We start from the raw sequence: 23818 nt of genomic DNA on the forward strand, positions 1-23818 counted from the left end.
AGGTACGAAGTCGAGTTTGAATTCTCTCAAGGCCAACCGAAACCTTTTTTATATTTAAATTATATGTAAAAACTGCCTTTTGAGAATGAAGATGTAATCAAAATAAGTGCAAGCTACCTTCGATGAATCCCACGGACTATAAAACTAGACCTCTTATGTTTACTTCCAATTAAGCAATATAATATTTGATGTGGGAATATTTTCTCATCAAATTACATTGAACCATTTTATTTTAAATTCCAGCTAGCTACAGTTATAACGTGCTACAGAGTGTCCCCAGGGATACAGCTTCAGTGTTGCTCAATTAATGTGCAGCTGCGTATGGTGAGGTTGACATCTCAACCATTTGTTTTGTATTTTTTCACACCCATGAGTAACTTGGAAACGAAATGCAAAATGACTGGTCGAGATTTCGACCTCGACCACTCGATTCGATCGTGGCCATACGCAACACTGAAGTTGAAGGGAAGTGTGAGTTTGAGACGGTTTCTCTACAGAGATTTTAATGAAAAATGAAAGTTAATACAACAATGAATTCCATATTTATTGATAATTCAGTTCGGCAACTTCATGACTTCATGCTCCTCCTCACGCCAGGAAGAAGAGCCCAGCCGCAGCAGTGATGATGGCAGTGGAACCTGCAGCTTCAGGTCCATGCTTAAATCCATCGGATTTTAACTTGTTGGTTGAGGCTGGAGACGCAACTGTCGGTGAATTGGATGTTGCTGCAACATTCCAGCAGGAATTAACATCATTCACATGGGTGTTCTATTATAAGGATCAATGATCATATATAAATAAATACTTCAACAGATGTCAAGAGAGAAACCAATAAAATGAAGGTCAATTCAATGAAAGCTAAGAAAAGGAAAACAAAGTTATAAGCAGTAGAAGGGAAGCTAGCTGAAGCTCTACCTGGTGATGATGAAGAGTTTGCAAAGACTGCAGCATCAGGAGAGTTGGGTGGTAGGTCTAGGAGCTCTGTTCAAACAAATAGGCAGTGAGAAAAGTTAATGGCTAATCATGACAGATCAAGTACATGCATGCATGCACAAACCCATACTTGCATGCTATATATACTCAGTTGATCCAGACTCTCAACACCCATATATGATTGGAACTCAGAAACCCAAAAAGAAAATTGCAGAAAATTGAAGAGGGGTCGGGTGAGATCGATCATTACTTGGGCAGATGCTAATACTGGCATTAGCCAACTTGCAAGCGGTGGGGAGTTGAAGCAACTTGGCCTCTTGGATTCCCAGCTGCTTAATGGTGGCCTGACCATCATGGGCCTGTTGAATGATGTAACAGAGGCAAACTGGGTCCTTCTTTTTGATATCACTGACGGCGCTGCAACAGTCGGCCGGGGGGACAGCCATGGCTCCGGTGGCATAGCTTATGCAGGGGCTCACCTTAGCGAATTCGTTGCTGCACTCTTGTTCCACTGATGGTGAGATGCTCAGTCCAATTCGAAACACACAAAAGATCACGGCCGTGAGAAAAGTAGCATTCTTCTTCTTCATCATCATCATCATCACCATCTCCATTTGATTATAATAATAGATTATACACAGTAACACAGATCACAGCTGCTTCTTCCCGAACCCAAGCTTTCTCTTGCCACTAAACTAATTATATATATCATGTTCGATCTGATGATTCAAGATCTGTTTTCCTATGCCATCATCCAGAACTGGGTTAGTTGAGAGGAGGTGGGCATTTATTTGAGTTTGGCAAGAGAAGCTTATTGTGTTAGTATATCTACTTTGCAATGAATATACCATGTGTACGATGGAGGAGTGATACGTCAATTTCGATTCTCCATCAGTGTACGTAGAGGTTTCCTTCCCATTCTTAATCTCCCTTTTCCGGTTGACATCTCTTTCAGTGATGAGTCCGATGACTTTGGCTTGTCCAAAGACTTGGAAATCATTTTTTTGAATTCTTATCCTCTCTAGTTTGGTTCACCATGTGGTGCATTAAATGGTATACCATACATCGAAACTTGTGCTCGTTTAGCATTTAAACTTTACAAAAAAAGAAAAATTACAAGAATATGACACAAACCGAGTGGTTAAGATTTCATCTCAATTATAATTTCGATCTAGACCGTAGACTATAGGATGCCACACAATAATTGTAGCACACTGAAATAATTTGCCAAAGAAAAAAACAAGATGTTAAGAGGGCTTGTGTTAAAATTAAAAAAAAATAAAATCTAAGGGCTCTTGGCTGTGAGACAGCTCTGCCCTGAATAGTACTATTTTTGTTTCACCAAATAGAATATCAAAGGTAGGCTTCTGGTTTTTGGGTAAACAATGTAGGTTGTATTACTTACGAGGCCATTGGTACGTTAAGTGATGCACTCACTTTAGATAATTTTTCCTCTTCTGCTCACTTATGTGCCAAATTTATCTAAACCATGGAACCAGGAAGTAAAGTTCCACATTTCTTCTCCCAAATTTTTTTTTACCATTTCATTCTATTTATATTATTTAATTCATTTCATTTTTGATAAAAGATCATTAGGAGCACCATAATGGACTTCTGACAACAAAGGGCTAGAGATTTTAATAGAGGACTCTTACTTGTTTGGCATCTATAGTTTTACTTACTAATAGAAAGTTAGTGGAATAGTTGAGAACCTCACTTTTCAGTAGAGAGTCGTAGATTCGACCATTTTCTACAAAATATGTAATGTCCCTATCCCCAATTTCCCTATACTATATAAAAGCACATTTGTACCCAAAAAAAAAAATCTATGGTTACCCCATTGGATATACACCTGGTAATTCTATTAATTATCAACAGCTCAAAATATAGTTTGGTTCATTTAAAAAAAAAAATCAACTATGTTTTAGTTTTGTTGATTAAATGTACACATTGAATAGTTGAATTTAACAAAATTCACATGACACATACCCAACAAACGACACTACCATGTCAGACGCACCACACAGTTACGATACCTAATAGAGACATCAATGAGCTTGACTTGCCTGGACCTACTAACCTAATCAACCGTTATGTCTTGCAAATCAGCCCAGGCACAGCTCGTTTCATGGGGTATACATTACCAAGCAGCCCAGCCCTCATATAATGGAATATTCTCTAGAGGAATATTAAAGGCTATTATACAAGAGTCCACAAATGGAATCGACCGAACATATATATTCCGGCCCAGGTAAGGCAGCCCAAGGCCTCAATCATGTGGATCTCACCTTCACCCAATCTGGGATGAGAACTATTACATATAGTATTATAAAAAATTAAACTTGTGACCTCCTCATATAAGAAATTTTTTATAGAAATTTTTTATAGTAACTAACTCAGAACACCCTAGTGTTAAAATCACATCTGCACCATTAGAGATGAGATTTCTGGATCTTTTCCCAATTTTGTCCTTAAATTTCATACAATTGCAAGTACCACAATATTGCATATAATTAACAGACTCTAGTGCCATTTTTATTTTCTGGAATTATAACAAAATTCATTACGGTACCTCCCAAACTCCAGAGTTTCATCATTATGTCTGAAAAAACGTACAGTCCTTAAAATCACTTGCCTTGCCTACCATTAGCTCTAAAAATTGGGGACTTTCTGAAGGAATATTTAACTTCAAGGCCTTGATGGTCCTTCTCACACCATGGAGAATATGTATCCAGCTGGAAACATTGCGATGGAGATAGCCATGGCGGTGATAATGGCGGGTCCTGCAACTTGAAAACCGTTCTTAAATCCGTTGGATTTTAAGTCGGCGGTTGAGGGTGGAGACATAGCTTCCGTTGAATTGGAAGCCACTGCAACATACCAGGATCGTCATTAACAAGGGCCTTAAGCCTTAATGTCATGGATCACAATTAAGTACAAGGACTACTAAGAAGAAACCCATCAAGTGAACTTGTGAAGGGTAATCAATGAATGTAAACTAATAGAATCAAAGTTAGTGGGAATTGAAAAGGAAGCTGAAGCTCAAACCTGCGGATGAAGTGTTTGTAAAAATTGCTGCATCAGGAGAGGTGGGTGTTAACTTTAAGAGTTCTGTCCAAACAAATATGCAGTGAGAAATATTACTTTTAATAGAGACTATTGGGTAAAGCAGATTACTTGTTAGATTAGAGCAATCAATCACATGCAATCGACTAGAAAACAAGAAAGAAAGAGACAGATTTTATCTTGGTAAAAATCTGATTCACCTCACACTGAGCTACCTCCATCATTAGGTTTTTCACTATATTCTTCTTAAAACAACTCCATGTTTTATTACAAGATGATATATATATGAACTTAAAAACCTTAAGCTAAAATTATTCATGGGCTTAGAAACTTCAATGCCCAAAGAAACATGGATCCTCTACCGGCTCTAAGGGCACTTCCCCAATACTTTGCCGGGTTACCTTCCCGGACGTCATAACACAATGGCAAGCATGAGTCATACTCAACATTAATAAATAAAAAATTAAAAAAATTTAAAAAAAAAATTGCTTTGGAAAGAAGGGCACTACTGATTTAACTCAACCATCTATTCATATACCGATTCTATAGCTACTTTCAAGTTCGTGCATGCAGAGTTTCATACTTGTGTGGTCACTGATACTGGCATTATCCAACATAAATGCAAGGTTAATGGAACCCAGAAACCCTAAAAAAAAGTTCTCCGAACAAGAAAGAATAAAAAAATAAGAGAAAAAATTGCAGAAAAAGGAGAGAAATTAAGTTTGAGTGACAAAGGGCATTACTTGGACATTCACTGAGACTAGCATTAGTCAACTTGCAAATCGATGGGAGCTGAATCAACCTGGACTCCTGAACCCCCATCTGTTTGAGAGTGGCCTGACCGTCGTGGGTCTGTTCAATGATGTAACACAGACAAACCGGGTTTTTGCCCTTGATTTCGCTCACAGCAGTGCAACACTCGGCTGAGGGAGAAACCGATTTACCAGTGGCATAGTTTAAGCATGGGCTCACCTTTGTGAATTCATCGTTACACTCTTCTGCCACTGTTGCAGAGCTGCTTGGTTCAATTTGAAAAACAAAAAGGACAAGAAGAATTGTTAGGTGAAGAGTGCTCAAACTCGTCTTCATCTTCATCTTCATCTTCATATTTGACTAAGCAGTGATCCTCTTCCTGAACCACCTTCCTTTTTCTGTTTGAACTTCAACAATGAAGTAGGCTGGGATACAAGGCTATGAAGTGAAAGAGATGTTCGGTTCAGCTGTAGCATTACTCTTTTAGATGAACTACAAGAGATAGCATTTAATGGGGTCAGTTAAATGCCAGGCACCCATAAGATGGAACTTTAAATAGCAGTACTGATCACTCGTGGTGGGTACTGGGTAGATGGGTAGTGCAGTTATGATGACGGAAAAAACAAGAAATGAGGTTCAGAGTCTTCACTTTAGACTTCAGACTTCAGACTTGAGAGAGAGAAAAAGAAATTGATTTTTAGGTAAGCTGAAAGCCTGAAACCACAGCAGATCAGACATGGTTTCTTGGAAACTTCTTAATGAGTTTCTTTATCATCTGAAACGTCTGATAGAGTGCTTACCGTGTCAAGAAAGAAAAAAAAATGAAGTAATTAATTGTCATGCATGCACCAACCAACTAAATGATGATCTGTTAGTTCCTCATTCTTCTGAAACTTGCGTATGGACCCCAAAACCGTCACATCAAACCATTACTGGCTCAACCAGTCCATTAATGGGTTACTACAATTAATGGATATATTTTTTTTTCTTTCCCCAAACTGGTAGATTAGATGAGTTAATGGATACAGTTGTTATTGGGCTATTTACACCCGTAACACACACCATAACGGTCGGATGTTAAAACTTATAGATTTGAAGTTGGAAGTTGGTTATTGACCATTATATTAGCATCTATTTAAGGTGGTCAACTTATAATTATAATCATATGATGCACACGAAAAGCAGACATGAGATAACAAATTCAGTGTTTCGCTAAAATTTCGAATAGCTGTCTCGAATTCAAGTTGATTATGTTTCGCTTATTCCTCGGAGAAAGACGATCAAACAACTCCCAATCATGGTCCTTGCGGATTGGATCATCCGTATAGGATACAAAAAGAACTAATGTTAATATATATATATATATATATATATTTTTTTTTTTTTGAGTAAAATAACGTTATCTAACTTATACTCTATATCCTTATATAGAAATATTGTGCCAATGAGCAAATGCAAGGTTAGTTGAGTGGTAAAGATTTATAATTCTAAGTGGAAAGGTCTTGGGTTCAATCCTTGCAACTAACATTTCATTTCCAATACTGAAAAACCACCAATACTAAAAAAAATAAATAAAAATAATAGATTAATATTTAATATATAATGTTTATTTTTCCCTTCATTTAACTTAAGAAGTTAAAAATATGATAATGCCCTCATTTATAGAAACTATATTGAATGTTAATTATATCTTTAAAATCTTATATTTTAGAATAATTTTTGGTTTTGATGACACAACACACTTATGGTTGTTGAAATTTTCATATTCTACTTAAATTTTTCACAATCACAATAATGAAAGTTTTACAAACAAATTAGCATATAAGATGCTAATTGATAGGAAATTTGGTAACATGTATAATGGTCAGCATATATTAGATGATTTTCAATTTCTAACTTTGAATTACATTTCATTTTTCTTAATATTTTAGTTTATATTTTAAGTTTTATTTAATCAAAAATTTCTTTTATTCGGAAATTTCTTTGTAAGGAAGAAAAATCAAATATATTCCTTTATTCCATGGTTTCTTTTTAGAAAGAAATTTTAATTTAAAATTAATTTTTTTCCTATAGTTAATTAAGGGTACTATTATAACTTGACAAAATAGTAAATAAGTAAAGAAATAATTGCAGGATTATTTTTGAGATTTTGAAAAAATATATAGATGCCACATCATTAGTAAATTAACGAAACTTAACGGTAGGGGGCATTAATAATTTTAGACAAAGTTAAAGGTTGGATTAACAATTTAAAAAAGTACATGGAATAAAGTAGTAATAAAATCAGAAAACAAAGGGGCAATAGTAATTATTCCAAAATAATAATAAAAATATATTCTGCCAATTATAAGCATTATGTGGTTATTATGCCTTGGTTGGAATTTCATTTGCATTAAAAAAAACAACCGCGTCAAATTAATGGTAATATCATCAATACCCATGAAATCTTCCATTTTATGAACAAAATCTGGGCAAAAAAAGAGTTTGTGGCTTTAAAATTAGATATGTCTAAGGCCTATGAGAATGGAATGAAGTATAATCACTAAACTTTTCCATCTGTGGGGCTTTTAAATCACTGGAGTGCACAATCAAAACCCTCATTTCCTCAACCTCTTTCTCAATGAAACTAATCGGAAGCCCCTACCTATGGTTCACAGGTACAAGAGGCCTAAGACAAGGTTGTCCCTTGAGCCTCTACATTTTCCTAATTGTTATGGAGATTCTCTTGAGACTCCTAATGGAATACAGGAACCTCAACCTCTTATAAGGCATTAAAATTTTTCGGACAGCACTTAAAACCTCACACCTTTTCTTTGCAAATGACACCTCTCTCTTTTGCAGAGCGGAAGGGAATATGTATTGGCTCTAAAAGCTACGATTGATCTATTCACTAATCTCACAGGACAAACTATCCATCTCGACAAAAGTGACGTTTTCTTCTCAAGAAATGTGGACCCAACCAAGAAACAAGAGGTTCTAGAGATCCTAGGGATCAAAGAAATAAAGAAAAATGCAATATACCTAGGAACCAATTTTTCCATGAGAGGAAGAAAGCGAAACATTTTGATTCTCTCCTAACAAGAATGGGAAACAAATTGGTGACTTGGAGAGCATTGTCATTGCCATTGCCATACGCAGGAAGAGAGGTTCTGATGAAATCCGACCTGCAATCTCAATCTATTCACTTAATGCAATGCTTTCGTTTTCTGAAAAATGTTTGTAGGAACTTGGATGCGGTCTGCCAAGATTTTAGTTGCGAAGCCAAACCAGAAAAAAACAGTTAACACTTATCTCATGGGATAAATGTTGCAGGCCTAAACAACAAGGAGGACTGGGCTTCAAAAAAATAGAACACATTAACTGTGCTCTACTCCTTAAACAAGGATGACGACTCCTTAATAACCAACACTCACTATGGGGACAGATCCTTAAAACCAAGTACTTTGCAAACTCTTCACTTTCTACCCCAAAAGGAGAAAAAGAAAAAAGGATCCTGGATATGGCAGAGCATAATCTCAATTCTACCAATGTTGCAAACGATGGTGCTAAGAAAAATCGGAAATGGAAGGAACACCTACTTCTGGATGGATCCATGAAACAAAACCTTGGCGAACCACATGATAGCTGACCAAAATTTTGATCTCTGGAGAAGAGAATCCACAGTACAAGAAGTATACGATTCTCACTTACAAAGAATAAGGGAGCCACATACTCGGAATCCAAATTCCCCCATCCCAACATCTTTATCTCACTCAATTCAATCACTCAATCTATCACCAACACTGAATTCATGGTTATCACTACTATTGACAATAGGCGAATTCACATCTAAGCTAGCCGGAAAAGTCATGTCAAAGCTAAATAACCATGAATCACCAATACATCTTTATAGATGGTGGAAATTCTACTGAAAACTACCCATTCATCCAAAATTTAAGATTTTTCTTTAGTGCCTTGTGAATGCAGGACTATCAACAAAGGCTATAGTATCCAAATGGACAGGAGGATATTCAACTTGTGAACTATGCAATACTAATGAAGAAACTATGTGGCATATCTTTTTATCTTATAGTTGGACGAAAAGAACTTGGGCAGCAAGACATTGGGATTGAGAATGGAATTCATACACAATAATTCTCTCATCAACTTATGCATTTCCTTTCAAGCCTGGCAAGACATAGATAGAGACACAAAAAATTGGATTTTTTGTTTCCTTCCATTTTTAGTATCACATGTTACTACATTTGGATTGAAAGGAATTCTAAAGTACATAACAATAAGAACCCAAACCCCTTGAAGGTACTAGCTAGTACCAATAAATGGATAGGAGAACTAGAGCTCAGGTCTCAAAACAAGATTAATAATGAAAAAGAAACACAACAAACACCATCTCTTAAATGCTTCAGAACATCATATAATTTTGGTTACTCACCAATACTTATGTGTGCAAACTTATTTGATGAACTAGAAGGAGAAAAGTGGAGTGTAAGAGTGCTATGGGAAGGAAAGATTCAAGGGATCATTAAAATACAACCCTCAAAGGACAACTAGTGGAAGATCAACTACAAGCAATTTGGAAAGCAACACAGTGTACAAAACTAAAACAAATCCAAATCTATTCCCCTCTTTATTCCTTATAGTGGCAAAAATTTTACCTATAACCACCAAACTCAAGGGATGTAATTTAAGTAGGAAATCAACAAAACTATGGTTTATTAGCTTAACTAGGCAACACATACACCACCTTATGTGGAAACTATGGACCATGATGGATGTAACTGCAACACCCTTACTTAATGGTAATTTTCGATTTCTTTTCGCACAAAAAAAAATTATAATTCTTTTTTTTTTGGGTAACCAATTTGGATAACTTTTGTATCTAAGCATGTAACCACAACTCAATAGCATTCTTTCTTTAAACCACAATTAGAAAAAAGTAAATATTTTTTTCTTCAGGTGCAAATCTTACGTTTTTATTCACGTATCCATTCCACCTGTGTGCCTTTTTCAGATAATTTATACGAGCATATTTTTATTAATTTCTTCTTTGTGAATTAATAAATAGAAACAAAGTTATATTCTTTATACCAAATGGTTTCGTGGTGTAGTTGGTTATCACGTCAGTCTAACACACTGAAGGTCTCCGGTTCGAGCCCGGGCGAAGCCAATGTCTTCTTTTTTTTTTTTTTTTGCCTCATGATAAAAGGGTTATTTTGACGGACCATCCGTGGGCTGTAGGCCCAGCCACCCAGCTGATACAGCCCATTGACATGCCGAGCCGAAATTGGGGGTGTTTCCAGGTTTTCTGAAGTCTGAACAATTAGCTTCTTTATTTACTTATTTATTTTTTCTAATTTTGGTAATAGAAGTATAGAACTATTAGCTTCAATTCGAAAGGTTGGCAAAGGTTTCCAAATTCCAAGCTTGATGTCTAGGGTGTGTTTGGTTAGTTAATTCCACATATTAAAACTTGTTCAGATATTTATTAAGGTGAGTATTATATTTGCCTTGAAATAAGATTATTTGGATTTCCAATTTCCGTTGATCCCCATGTTCTTGAAGATAAATTAGTTCATCAGATGAGAATAACCAAACGATATCAGATTTGAATGATTTAGAAAAATTCAAAGTACATGATCTTTTTTACCATGGTGCACAATGTTTATGCTAAGAGTTAATATTGCATGAACATTGTCTGAATATTAATAATTAAAATCCTTATTGGTGCAGCAAGGCTAACTGAGAAAAAATTATGACAATGTCTCTACATGGTTTTGTTAACTCATTAATAATCTAATTTGTCTCCATAACATGAGTTTGATTTTGAAATTTATTAATTAACAATAACCCTTTAAGCTATAATGTAGATAGACTCTAGTTTTGATACACACACGATACACAAACAGAGATTACACATTGAGTTGTCTTCAAGGACTAGGGCATCCAAAAATTGTAACTCATGATTGGACAGGGTCACAATATATGATGTGGCATGGCTGTTATAAATAATATCCATTTATGTGATTATAAAGGGAAATATTCACATTGCAATAACATCGATAAGGACTCAAGACTTGAAGGTAGGAAGGAGATCAATGAGTCTAGATCCTCTACTCATTAGGATAGGAATTTTATTTTCCTCATTTTTTTTTATCATACATTAAGAAGGGGGCTGCTACGCCTGAGGGTTCCACTTTTGATTCATCTTGTCCGAATTTTGAGGCAACTTCTCTTCTTATATGCGGTGGTGAGATGTAAAGGAAACATAGACCTCAACCTAGAAAATCATAACTCGAGAATTTAGGGATGAACTCCCTTATTATATGTGATGAAGAGGTCTAAGGGGAATATATAGCTCTACTGAAAAAATCCTAAACTTAGGTTGAATGCCCACCTAAAAATAGATATTAGGGAACTTTGATTGACCCTACGCACAATTTTTGAATGCTTACATTTTGAGATTTAACATATCAAATGGGATGTTGAAGGATGGTTTCATACTTTCAGGCATAAGAATATTTGGAAGTAATTTTGGAATTATTTTTGCTGTTATACCACTGGCAATTGGCGGTCAAAGGAACTGAAGGCTTGACTTCAATGCTGCAAATGGTCAAGATTTAAATCTTTTATATTTTTGTGAAACGGACGTTAGCCCCCAAGCAACTTTGGAAAATTGAACGCTAAGGAATGATATTTATGAATCCAAGGGAAAATGATTTTACCAAAAAATGAGGGAAAATAATGAAATATTCTATTTCCTTGATTACCGCCTTAGCTAGTGGAAATTTCTGTTCTAATGTACCAGCAAATATTTTCCCGTTATTTTCTCTTTTTCATTCGGGTTGTAATGTTGCGCAATATTAAGCCGCATTGAGTTGCCTACGGTCTCGATTTAAAGTGATGGCTGAGATTTTTTTTTTTTTTTTTTTTTTTCCAAGTATCTGAGTATTTCAAAAAGTAAAAAAATAAAACGGGTGGTCGAGATTGATTCCAACCCGTAAACAGCTCGGTATGCGTAGCACCGAAGCTAAACGCCTTTCATCCTCCCACCCCAGGTAAGGGCATTCTGGTCAATATAACCACCAACGCCCAATGGAAATGACACTTCTCCCTCTCCCGACGGTTACCCTAGGAATCACATCTCTCGCATCCCTCTGTGCAGCAGGGAACATATATATTTGTCTATCGAAAGAGAGACGCAAAGATAAGATAAGATAAGAGATAAGAGATAAGCGAACGGTCCACAAGAAAACTTGAAAGAACGAAGTGGGTTGGACCGAGTGAACGAAGATCCATCTCTTTGTTGCCCTATTATTACTCTCTTAATTCTATTCTTCTCATAAATTATTTTTTTTATATATTTATATATATATATATATAAGGTTCCATTTCCGATCGCTTGGTCGACATGCCAATGCAATTGCAGGCGAATCAAAGAGAAGAAAGGGAAAGAGAGAAGGAGATGGAGAAAGAGAGAGCTGGTAGTGTTGCTTCAATGTCGAAGGGTCGCTGGTACTTGGACAAATACGTGGCCTTAGACAAGAACAAACCCAGATTCTGCTTCTTCCTCGTCTTAGCATTGGCTCTGGTGGTCCTTATAGCCACAGCGCTTCTTCTCTCTGCGCTGATCGGAAAAATCTCATTTCAAGAGTCAATCCTCTGCTCCCTCAAAGGTGGCGCCTCCGACTTCAACAGCGTCGATAGCCATTACCTGACAACCCCAACGCAACTTCTGGCGGTGCTTCACTACGCCACGTCAAAGGTGGTTCCACAACAATCGCTGCAAGAGGTCAAGGTCACCTTCGACGTGCTACGTTCGCTCTCTCCCTGCAACTTCCTGGTCTTCGGGTTAGGGCACGACTCGCTCATGTGGTCCGCTTTCAATCCACGTGGCAACACAATATTCCTTGAAGAAGATCCCAAGTGGGTCCAAGCAGTGCTCAAAGACTTCCCTACCCTCCACGCTCACGGCGTCCGTTACCGAACCCAACTCTCTCAGGCCGACGACCTCCTCAAATCCTCCCGGACCGAACCCTACTGCCGGCCGGGAAAAGCTTATCTCCAGGATAACTACCGGTGCAAATTGGCTCTCACGGGTCTCCCTGAAGAGGTTTACGAGACAGAATGGGATTTGATAATGATAGACGCACCCAGGGGTTACTTTGCTGAGGCACCAGGTAGGATGGGAGCAATCTTCTCTGCAGCAGTGATGGCAAGAGCTAGGGTGGGGTCAGGGGTCACCCACGTTTTTCTTCATGATGTCGATCGGAAGGTGGAGAAGGAGTTTGCGGAGGAATTTCTCTGTTTCAAGTATCGGGTTAACCAAGTTGGAAGGCTTTGGCATTTTGAAATTCCCCCAACAAAATCCAACGCCTCCGACCGCTTTTGTTAGAAATTAGAATTGTCATTTTTGGGGATAATAATCGCTTTTGGGAAGATTACAAAGTTTCAGTCTTTTTTTTTTTTTTTTTTTATTTTCTCTGCTTTGGATTTTGATTTTAGATTTTAGATAGTGCTGCCTTTCTTCCTTGTGTCTAATGCCAGTGATGGAGATTTTCCTTGTTGCTCGCTTCTTACATGGAAGGTGCTGATAGTGATCGGAACGCATTTAATAATAATATCAGATCATCCCGTACTTTATTGCTTTTGAATTTTATTCAATGTAGAATCTTTCTAATTTCAAAAGAAATTAAGACTTCACGTATTTCGAAAAAAAGAAAAGAAGATACATTGCCCAGAAAAGCCGGTATTTAAAGATATATCATAGGGAGCATATCAATCAATGCCGATACCATAAAAATACCAATGGACCTCAATAATATCTAATCATTTTATCTTCCGGCTCTCTTAAAAATAAAATAAAATAAAAGAAATTTATCCTCCCCATCAAATTTAATATTCACTGAGATTTCTCAGATGATGGTTGAAATTATTTTTAAACTCTGTAAATTTGCATTTCATAATCCTTCGAGAAAATAAATGTTGTGGGGACAAATAAGTCGTGCATTTGACATGACTAGACTGTTGAGAAACAACGACATGAAGACTTTGTAGTTGGCTACTTGGGTGCACGATGAATGTATTTTCAAGATTTTTATTTTTTTAGTCGGGTGCATGTGTTATCAAGATTTTTATTTTTTTTAAAGACAAACCTTAGCTCACCATGCAAAAGGGTTTTGAGTTTGTCTTTTGTTTTTTGGGGAAGCAAAGGGTTTTGAGTTTGTCATTGATTTATTGGTGTTAAAATTTGAAGTTGTTTGGTGGTAATTTATGTTAGTTCCGATCAATCTCGATGATTCTTCGATCTAAATGATGTTTTGTGTCTATGCATGACAACATCACCATCTGGACTTGAAATGGATGAGCAGATGATTGAAGCATAAGGCATCAATTGGAACAATTTTGAAAAGTTTTGGACAAAATAATTGAATAATGATTCTAAGTTATTAGTAATGACCGGCACATCTTTAAAAAAATGTCACAAGTTCAACGCTTCCTATAGTAGATATAATAGTTCCCCACCCCCAAAACTCATTTCATTAAAACTCTTAAAAGTGACTTATCAAGTGAACAAACCCAACATTATAATCTTGTATCAAATCCCTTGCTAAGAGATCATGAAATGACATACGGTTGAAGCCTACAAATGACCCTAAAAATCGGACTCACGAAGGTTTTAGGTTCTTAATTTTTGTATTATCATTCATTATTTTTTATTCAAACTTAATCAAAATAATGGAGAAATCACAAGCTGACAACATTTTTTGATCATTTATGGGGTATAGTTATGATGCATTCATGAACCCCCAAAACATTTCAATGGGGAGTCCAAATCGTTTGCCCTGTTGACCATGAATTATAGGGGAGCTCACAAGGTTAGGGTGATGGAATTTATTTATTTAAGATATTTTATTATTTTTTATTTGCAAATCCCATATAATTTGTGGTGGTAACTCCATCGGGGGAGCACATCCCCATCAGGGGAGATGATCCACACTTTCAATAATGGGTATCAATTAAAAAATTAGAAATGAAATGTCCTGATCAGCACTGCCTCCTTGTTTTGTTTCTTTTCCCAGTTCCTTCCCTTTTCTTCCAGCCAAGACACCTTCACCCCGCCATGTCAAATTATCCAGCAAAATACCTAGATCCTGAAACTAAAAGAGATGAGACTAGAACCAGCGATTCCTCTATGAACATGAGGAGATTTAAATTTGACATGATGTCTATAACCCTACGGGCTGGACCAAGGTTCAAAATGGGGAATTAGAGGATCTATATACTTTGTGTCCAAGCAGGGTGTGTGTCCATGCATTTGACCGCAGACACATGGCCTCATGCAGATGATCTACCTGCAGAATTAGATTATCAAATCGATCAATTTGGGTTTAAATTCAAGGATTCAGATCCGAATAGAACATGATTGATCCCAATTCCAGTCAACTTAGTACGCCCAACCAATGCCGACGAATCAGATTTTTCTTCTTAAACTCCCACTTTATCCGACGAATCTGCTTCAAGAAGCATGACTTGGAATTCACATTTTACTCTACCCACTTGGATGGTTTCCTCTAAGATCACAATGCCTAAAAAGGAGAGAACTCCAAAAGAGAAGGAAGAATTTCAATGGAAATCAGAAAGCGCCTTGGCAACTACTACTTGTATCAGTCTTGCAATTCACTCAATACTATCAAGAGGACCCAGCAGGAACTACCAGAACCACACCAAGTGCCAAAATATGGGATGACCTTTTCCGAATCCGGTGGGTGAAGATGATAGCCTTAAACCTAAAAAAATGGTCTTCCTTGAAAAAGAAGCAAATTATTTTCTTCATCTTTACAAAACCTCAATATGCAGAAAACAAGTGTCAATGATTGGTAAACGCCATAACCTACACCACCAATCGCCATGAAAGAGAGCAACCGTGTAGTAAAACATGAAAGAAAAAGAGAAGTTGATGCCTTCCCTCCCAATGCAACGACCAGTTGATGCGTACCTCAACTGTTACAAAGATTACCTCAACGAGAAGAACAAAATAGAGGAGGAAAAGCGACCAAAAAGCATGAGAGTCCGTCTAATCAAGCCGATTCTCATCCTCTTCTTCATGTTTTCTACCATCACTATACTAAGGATGCTTAAAATCACAATCCGTACTTCATCTTCTCCTGCAAATCTTACTCTGCCTCAAATTACCCTGAACAAATGCTCATCTCCATCCCCCATATGCACAGATCTCCCTATAAACAATACGCAGCACACTCCAGCACACCGTGATCCTGCTACTGCTGCCATCCTTTCGGCAAAAGAACTCAGACTTCTATCTAAAATTCTCTCCTCTAGTGCACCGTGCAACCTTCTAATATTTGGGTTTCAACCACAGTTCCTCCAACTGTCCTCTCTTAATGCAGGTGGAACTACAGTTTTTCTTGAAGATAACCAAGAAAAGATCAGAGCTTTCTCAGCAAATTCTGAAAGCACTCGTATCTACAAAGTTGACTATTCAACTGTTGCAGGAGAAGCATACAAGCTCCTCAAACAAGCCAGGACAGACTCTGCCTGCACACCTCAATCGAGGCCGCTCCAAGCTTCAACCTGCAAATTGGCATTGACAAAGCTACCCAGGGAGATATATGAGTGCAACTGGGATGTAGTAGTGATCGATGGACCAAGAGGAGATAGCCCAGAAGCACCTGGGAGGATGGCTGCAATCTACACAGTCAGCGTTATGGCAAGGGCAGGGAATATGACGGATGTTCTGGTTCATGATGTAGATCAGATAATTGAGAAGTGGTTTTCTTGGGAGTACCTCTGTGATGAGAACCTGGTTTCATCTAAAGGGAAGTTTTGGCATTTTAGGATCAAGGGCAACTGGAATTCTACTAGTTTTTGCTCCAATTCAGTAGTTCAAATCCAGTAATCTATGCCTTTTCCACAAGACAAATTCATTTGATGTGAATACTCTTACAGAGTATCTTAGGCAATAAGAAAAGTTCTCCAGCTATTTGCAAAAATAATACGTACTCTCACTCTCTTGCACCAAGGAAATTCTAGACAAGGTTTTGAAAACTGGAAAACAAGAAGCAGCTGACAGGCAAATCAATCCAACTCCAATTCAAATTTGATTAGGAAGTGTTTAGTTGTGCCATTCCATAGAATTGGCAGCAATGGTATCACGTAAATCATCCTCTTAGGTTGTGAAAAAAACTCAATTGCACAGTTTGCACCTATATTCCATGGAATCACCAAAATCACCCTCTTATACCATGTATTGATTCATTGGTGAGATAAGCTCAAAAAGTGATCTCAAAGGAAAATGGATGCAGAGTAAAGTGAAATCTGATGACTAAATATGGAATGATATAAAGATACGTAATTATTTAAAGTAACAAATACAAATGATTACTAAGTTGCTATTTTAAATATGAAATTTCTCTTCCCTCCCCTTAAATTCCACTTGCAACCAACAAAGCCTTAGTTATTCATCGTCTATTTTTCAAAGATTACTCAAACTATGGACAAAAAATGAATTTCAAAATAGAAATCACTGTCTCTGTCAGACACTCCAAGCCTCAACCTGCAAATTGGCACTGCCAAACTGCCAAATGAAGTATATGGAAGCAAGAGGGATGTGGTGCTGATCAATAGACCAAGAGGAACAGCCCAGAGGCACCAGGGAAGATGGCTGTAATCTACACAGCTAGGCACCGTTTGGGAATGCGACGGATGACCTGGTCCATGATGTAGATCAGACGACTGAGAAGTGGTTTTCATGGGAGCTCCTTTGTGATGAAAATCTGGTCTCACAAAAAGGAAGTAGTGGCATTTTAGGATCAAGGGAGACTTGAATTCTACGGTTTTGGATTCAATTCAAGAGTTCAAATCCAATTACTTTTCTCTCTCTGTTGGTCATTCTCATGCCGTGCTGAAAAGTGTAGGCCCAACTGTGACAAGCATGTTCTCATGATGTAGCACAAACCCTATGTTTAGTGATCCTTGCAATGTACAATAGCCAAACAATATCTAACAAATGAAAAAAATCAACTAAATGCACAGGCTACAGGATTTTGTCATTGTGAATGTCATGAGGTATTCAAAAGTATATCAAGATACCTCATCAGAAGCTATATAACTTTCAGCTGCATCCTCATGCTGCATGTAAGAAGAGTATGCAATAGTTTCTACTTAAAAAATTTAATTCAAAATCATCAAAATGCAATATAGGTAACAGAGACAGGAAAGATTCCCCGCATCAAGCTTACAGCAGGGTTTGGGTTAGAAGATCCTGAGTGTGAATAGTGGCTCAACTGGGCTGCAGCAGGTGGATTTCAGTATAGGGCATGAACTTGGTCTTGGAATTCGTTAGAAAGTGATTCCAAAGCTAATTTTTGGATGGGAAGCAACCTAAAGAAGCTTCATGGTGGATAACTCAGCAATAGGATGCAACTTGCATCCCCTGCAGATAGCAAGAAAGAGCTTAGAAGTGACCAAGATCGGATTTTTCCCTTTTCACAGATGTTTGTCAGATAAATAAAATTTAGACTATGAAGTTCCTTACTATTAAAAGAATGAGAAATCTGACTTTCCAATACAAACATCTTAGAAGAAGACATATGACCAAGAATGGCAATTGAACACTGCCCCAATTCATTTGTTTTATATACAAATGATATAAAAAGCATAAGCCACCTACAAAAAATATTTCATCCGAACATCTCTTCTCATGGCATTGTATACAGCTTGGACCTGGAAAAACACAGTATCAACATTTTATCACTAAAATATCCTTCAATATCCACGGAGGTCCACTCTTCCATCATATACACGGAATTTAGGATTTCATTGTGCTGCATGATATCTTAAACATCTAAGCTTTACACCGAATGAGTGATTACCTTCAAACAAAATACTTAAATCATGTCATATTCATTTTCATGCATTTCCATGATAGTAGTGGAACATATTCGATTAGCCTATTGATGAAATCCAATTCTATTTTCCTGGCGCTTTCCTAGAGAACTACACTCTGAAAAACAACAGATCTAATTAAATGTAGAGATCCATGAACCCAACCTGAAGTAGATTAATATTTATCAAACTCAAACCAAATAAGGTTGAAATCTTCAAGCCAACAAGAACCCCATCTCTTTCTATTTAGCCTTAATCTGCTAACCCAATATATAACTCTTTGGATCAACAGCCAAAGAATTATTTGGATAGATGATTAACCACTCTTTATTTTCACTTGGAAAATATGCCGTGAACATAACTCACAGACCAGTACAACCACTTTACTGGGATAATTATCAGTTACTATACCTAAGCATATGTAATTAGCTAAACATACATTCTCTTAAAATTAGATATCATGGCACACTGCAAAGAAACATATGTACCAAATCGGCAAATCCCCTTCTTTGGGTTGGGTTCCACTTCCATCAAATGAACATGTGGACTTTCTACAGAAATGATACATGAGATTATCTATTACAAATAGGAATCACTGCAACCCAAAGCCAATCATATCTAAATTTAATATCTTCCCTTACATTATGGTTTGAGTTCCCAAGTTCCAAAATGAGCATACAGGAAAAACAAAATTATGTAAATCAGGCATCTAATTATGTAGGTTCTTTTGCCTAATGCTAGAGGGAAGGCTTTGGTGCAACAGTAAGCTTGCTCCAATTTGACCAAGTGTCACAAGTTCATGTCTGGAAATTACGCAGGATAAAGGCTGCATATGTTATTACTCTCCCCAGACTCAACAGTGACGGGAGCTCATGCATTGGGTATACCATGAAAGACTCATGCTATGGGATACCATGCTAAAACTTGATAGCTCATTTGGCATTCTACAATAGTTTTAACTCAAATTATCTCAAGAGTAGGATCTGGGGGATCAATTCATGAAAGATCCATGATGCTTATCACTTTCACCTGATTTACTGTGGAACTAGACCAATCACTGTAAGTTCGGAGGCATAGCCCTATGTTGTTTTACACCAAATGAACCCATAAGAGGTGTGGGTGTGTGTGAGTGACTGCAGGGATCTGTGTGTGTGTGTGTGTGTGTGTGTGTGTGAGAGAGAGAGAGAGAGAGACCTGCTCACTAGAGACAACTTTAACAGGTCCAATGTTCACAGAAACATATTTGCCCCTTGAAGATAATTTCTGCGTTACATGGCCCTGTCGCATGAGACATAAGCCAGTGTTAATTAGAAGGCATTGAACTTAAACAACAGAGTTCAGACACAGACAATACATTGAGGGTGCATTTATAGATACACATGCCAAAACAATTCCCCCAAATAAGTACATATATCAACTTCCAGGAAGAAATAAAATAAAATAAAAATAATGAGGGAGTCAGGGAGGGAGGGAGGCTAATCAATATTACCGGGAACAGCCCTTTGAAAGACATGCATACTGATACATCTATTTCATTATTTCTACATCAGTGGGTACACTGTCCCTGTGTGAAACTTCTCCACCCTGGGTCCCACTGTCCATTTGGTGTTACAAGTCAGACCCACCATGGAAAGTGGGATCAAGGATGGGGAGCTTACCACATCAGGAGGGGATCTGCACTCACTTCAAATGTTATATGATGTAGTGCAGCTTTGTCCCCAGAAAGCATGTCATCTGACAAAGAAAACATAAAGCAACAACACACTACTGATCAACATCTTAACCTCAAATGACTTTATTGCACAGAGTTGTCCCCTAAAATTTTATCACCCTTTCTCCTTTTAGAATTAGAATTATTATGAATATCAGAAACACCATGTACCTCAGGAATTGTTTGTTGAAGTACAGATTCAACGGCAATGACCATAGCTTGCACAAAATCATCACCTCCGGTTCCAATAGCGGTAAACCCCCTAACTGTTGGGTATGAGTTTACCTGTTAAGTATAATAACAACATATTAGCGTAAGGAAGTGTACATATAGTGGGTGGACTATGCATGACATGAGGACTAATTATGATATCCATATCATAGACGTTGAATTACACACTTAAAGGTGATGGCAGGAGATACTGAGAAACCCAAAGCAGATAAAGTCACACATCCATGAATATTTAACATTCATATCTAAAAATTCTTTTTAGTTGTTCAGCCTAAAAATACCAAATCATTAGCTGTCAGCCACCATATAAATGGTCCAGTTTGGTATTTGTGAAGTGCAACTGCTAGGCTAAGGCTACCCAACCTTTCACAGTTTCAGTCTAAAGACTGCCCAAAAAGCTCACACCCATAAGGATCTCGGGCCAAACCTTATAACTGTATAGGCAATGTAAGAGCATGCACAGTCAGTGTCTGAACTTCCTAAGCTTGGAAAAATTGAGTATATTACGCTCTCCTGGGATAGGCTATCAACGAGAGATTCCCATCCACTGATGCAGCACGAAGGGAAAACTGGACTCTTAAGGAACAGTGCCAGACGGACTTGTGGATTTAAGATGGTTTACCACAGCATCCAGGAGGAGCCTGAAAGAAGATTGAACTTAACATTCTATATACCCTCATACCACTTCCCCATACCATGTTTGTCTTCTAACCAAAGTGGTCATAGGGTCTACAAAAGATTGATATTTCAAAAGTCAAGGAGCATTCATATAGGACATCAGCAGAGGAGAAGCATCATCTACCAATTATTCAGGAACCTCAATTCACTACGTTCCCACTTTAGTCCCATTGGTGGGAAATTAGGTGCACCATAAGTCCTTCCAGAATGAATATTTAAAGATAGACCATCCGTACAATGATATCCCAATGAAAGAACCCACATATTTTCATACTTCAAACACCAATGTGATGTAGTACATCCACAGGCAAAGAAGAATAACTTTCACTATGCACAAAAGAAGATTTCAACGGAGATCTCTCAAAAAACACCCTAAATGGTGCTACAAACTCTCAACCAAAATCTAAGGTAAAAATCTCCAAATTTTGCAACGATGACAGAGTCCTAATCGGGTAAACAAGTCGACACACTGGGTCAAGTCAACTGAATTAGCCCTCTACTTCCACCATGAATCTCATAAAACGGGTCATAGAGGGCTGTCCACCAAAATATGTGGGTGCGGGACAATATTTGAAACTGGGTACAACTGTACAAGAATTTATATCATGCACAACACATGATGAGGCTAGTATAAATCATTTAACAGTGAAGTTCCAATTTTAAGCATTGAGAAGACCTAAATAAACAAGAGTATTAAAAATAAGTACTATTAAAACAGGAAGATCATAGAGTATGAGGCTAAAGGTGAACATATAACCTTCTGATCTAGATCGAGCCATTCTTTTGTCGAATCATCAGAGACTGTACCTCCAATAACAACATTTGTGGTTTGTCCCACCCTTCCTTCTGTCTTTGAAACTTCTGAATTCAAAAGGTTGAATTTTAAGTGAACAAGCCAATAAAATTAAGTAAAATGTTAGCAATTAATCAATGACGTGCAAGACATTTCCATCCCAAGTGAAGTGGGGAAGGGGAGTAGGAATGTGAGAGCAAGGAGACTCAATATTCTAAGAGAACAATAATCTGAATCACTGAATCTACCATGCTGAAGAAAGACGTTCTTCCTTCTTTTTTCCCTTTTGGGGGTGGGGAGTTTTGCGGTTAGGCGTAAATGGGTGGCAATTAGCATGAACTGCTTAAAAATAACATGCTTATCGCTGGACCTGCGTCCTATAAAATTAAACCTAAAATTTCCGCACCAATTGTTTTTTTTTCCCCTTCTAAAATCCTTGATGAGTCTTGTGATTGAACTACCGCTGAACTGCCAAACATCATATTAACAACATCTACTGTTGAAACAACTATCAATTCAGGATAATAAATGACGGAACCTTTGATACATGACAACACGTTAAGAGCTGAAAGAGGGGCGAAGTGAACAACGATAAAATATATATATATAGATACACACACACAAACGCAGAGCAGAGCGGAACTCTAACCTGAAATGGCTTTGAGGACAGCTTCCTGAGGGGGACCTTGCTCGTCTTGCCAATGGGAGGACGAAGAGCTTTCGCCACTGGAGCAATTCACGTGAGCCACTGGTAACTTGTGAAATCCCCGGCACCCAGCCCTAGCTCCATAAATTGAAATTGGCGTTAAAGGTGCACAGGAAAGCGCAAACGACGACGAAGAAGGCGCTGAGGTGGATCTGGGATGCAGCGGGAACCACATCTCCGTCACGGAACGGAAGACAATCCGGCCGGCCATCATCACTGACCACTTTCCGACGTCCTCTGTTAGTAATTGATCACGAACCCTGGAAATTGCAGGTTTCAGGTCGTTCTGTGACCTTCAGTTTTCCTCTCTCTCTCTTTCACAAATATCCCCGCCAATTTGGAGACGAACTCAAGATGGATGGGGGCAATACCACTCTCTTTTAGATGCGTTCCTTCGGAGTCCAGAGTCTTAACACGTACGGCTGGGATCTATTCCCTTGTCATGGGTCTCATGGCAATTGGACCAACGTTTCTAATTAGAGTGCAAGTTTCACGTTAACAGCCCTGACCAGCACTGAGCCCTCTCTGAGCGGGCTTTAGTTAGATTTTAGCCCTAAAGACATGTTAGATATTTTGACCCTAACTAAGGCTAAGAGATGGCTTGGGATTACTCTTTGGTTCAATGGACCTGTCTTGACCCGTCCTAATTTTAATTATAATCATAATCATAGCCTTAATTTTGTCTATGATACTTGATTCAATGAATTAGGAACAAATACAATGATATAGCCAATCAAGGCCAAATATAGGATCAATCAAGGCCAAGGATAGGGTCAACGAGCTAAGGACAGAGCAAATCAGGGCGAGGGAATGAGCTTGGCTTGGCCTGCAAGGCTTAAGGTCAGTGACAACAATATTTGGCCCTGAATTTGGGTTAGGGCAAGAATGAATTTATATTAAAATATATAGGGCTGAACTTGGGATTGCAAAAATTCGACCCCAGCCCGATCTTGTTGCAGCCTTGGTTCCTTGTATACAACACGGTTTAAACTCGATTTGGATGAATTGACCCTAAATCAATTGAATCCAACATCAACCAAGC

The 23818-nt window shown here is 37.8% G+C and overlaps 5 protein-coding genes and 1 non-coding gene across 13 annotated transcripts; 3 read left to right on the top strand and 3 right to left on the bottom strand.

Moving 5' to 3' along the window:
- Positions 1-130: 130 nt before the first annotated feature.
- LOC149019978 (non-specific lipid transfer protein GPI-anchored 1-like) lies at positions 131-2003 on the bottom strand. Its single transcript, XM_089147972.1, has 3 exons — positions 1184-2003; positions 916-981; positions 131-725 (listed from the first exon to the last, which is right to left on the bottom strand). Exons 1-3 carry the CDS (start codon positions 1545-1547, stop codon positions 589-591), a joined length of 567 nt encoding a protein of 188 aa, XP_089004098.1. The 5' UTR covers positions 1548-2003; the 3' UTR covers positions 131-588.
- Positions 2004-3320: 1317 nt separating this feature from the next.
- LOC149019979 (non-specific lipid transfer protein GPI-anchored 1-like) lies at positions 3321-5373 on the bottom strand. The gene is made up of 3 exons (XM_089147971.1): positions 4743-5373; positions 3982-4044; positions 3321-3803 (listed from the first exon to the last, which is right to left on the bottom strand). The coding sequence occupies exons 1-3, from the start codon at positions 5104-5106 to the stop codon at positions 3643-3645; spliced, it is 588 nt and encodes a 195-aa protein (XP_089004097.1). The 5' UTR covers positions 5107-5373; the 3' UTR covers positions 3321-3642.
- Positions 5374-9845: 4472 nt separating this feature from the next.
- On the top strand, positions 9846-9919 carry TRNAV-AAC (transfer RNA valine (anticodon AAC)). The gene has a single exon. It is a non-coding gene; the product is annotated as a tRNA-Val (tRNA).
- A 2131-nt stretch (positions 9920-12050) lies between these two features.
- LOC149019981 (glucuronoxylan 4-O-methyltransferase-like protein (DUF579)) lies at positions 12051-13387 on the top strand. The gene has a single exon (XM_089147973.1). It carries the CDS (start codon positions 12161-12163, stop codon positions 13142-13144), a length of 984 nt encoding a protein of 327 aa, XP_089004099.1. The 5' UTR covers positions 12051-12160; the 3' UTR covers positions 13145-13387.
- A 2255-nt stretch (positions 13388-15642) lies between these two features.
- Positions 15643-16972, top strand: LOC149019982 (glucuronoxylan 4-O-methyltransferase-like protein (DUF579)). Its single transcript, XM_089147974.1, has one exon. It carries the CDS (start codon positions 15689-15691, stop codon positions 16667-16669), a length of 981 nt encoding a protein of 326 aa, XP_089004100.1. The 5' UTR covers positions 15643-15688; the 3' UTR covers positions 16670-16972.
- A 36-nt stretch (positions 16973-17008) lies between these two features.
- On the bottom strand, positions 17009-23183 carry LOC149019983 (uncharacterized). Of its 8 annotated transcripts, none has more exons than XR_016172133.1 (6): positions 22720-23174; positions 22035-22138; positions 20540-20653; positions 19852-19935; positions 18645-19208; positions 17009-18495 (listed from the first exon to the last, which is right to left on the bottom strand). XR_016172133.1 is itself a non-coding variant. In XM_089147978.1 (5 exons), the coding sequence occupies exons 1-5, from the start codon at positions 22988-22990 to the stop codon at positions 18439-18441; spliced, it is 627 nt and encodes a 208-aa protein (XP_089004104.1). In that variant the 5' UTR covers positions 22991-23175; the 3' UTR covers positions 17009-18438. The 8 variants fall into 8 exon arrangements, 5 of the variants coding, with proteins under 5 accessions (XP_089004104.1, XP_089004103.1, XP_089004105.1 ...); XR_016172131.1 differs by lacking the exon at positions 18645-19208 and having other exon boundaries at positions 17009-17772; positions 17863-18495; positions 22720-23169; XR_016172132.1 differs by lacking the exon at positions 18645-19208 and having other exon boundaries at positions 17009-17546; positions 17642-18495; positions 22720-23169.
- Positions 23184-23818: the final 635 nt, after the last annotated feature.

The sequence above is a fragment of the Hakea prostrata genome, chromosome 3 (genome assembly GCF_041222555.1).
Source record: "Hakea prostrata isolate BN-2017 chromosome 3, UWA_Hpros_2, whole genome shotgun sequence".
NCBI lineage: Eukaryota > Viridiplantae > Streptophyta > Magnoliopsida > Proteales > Proteaceae > Hakea > Hakea prostrata.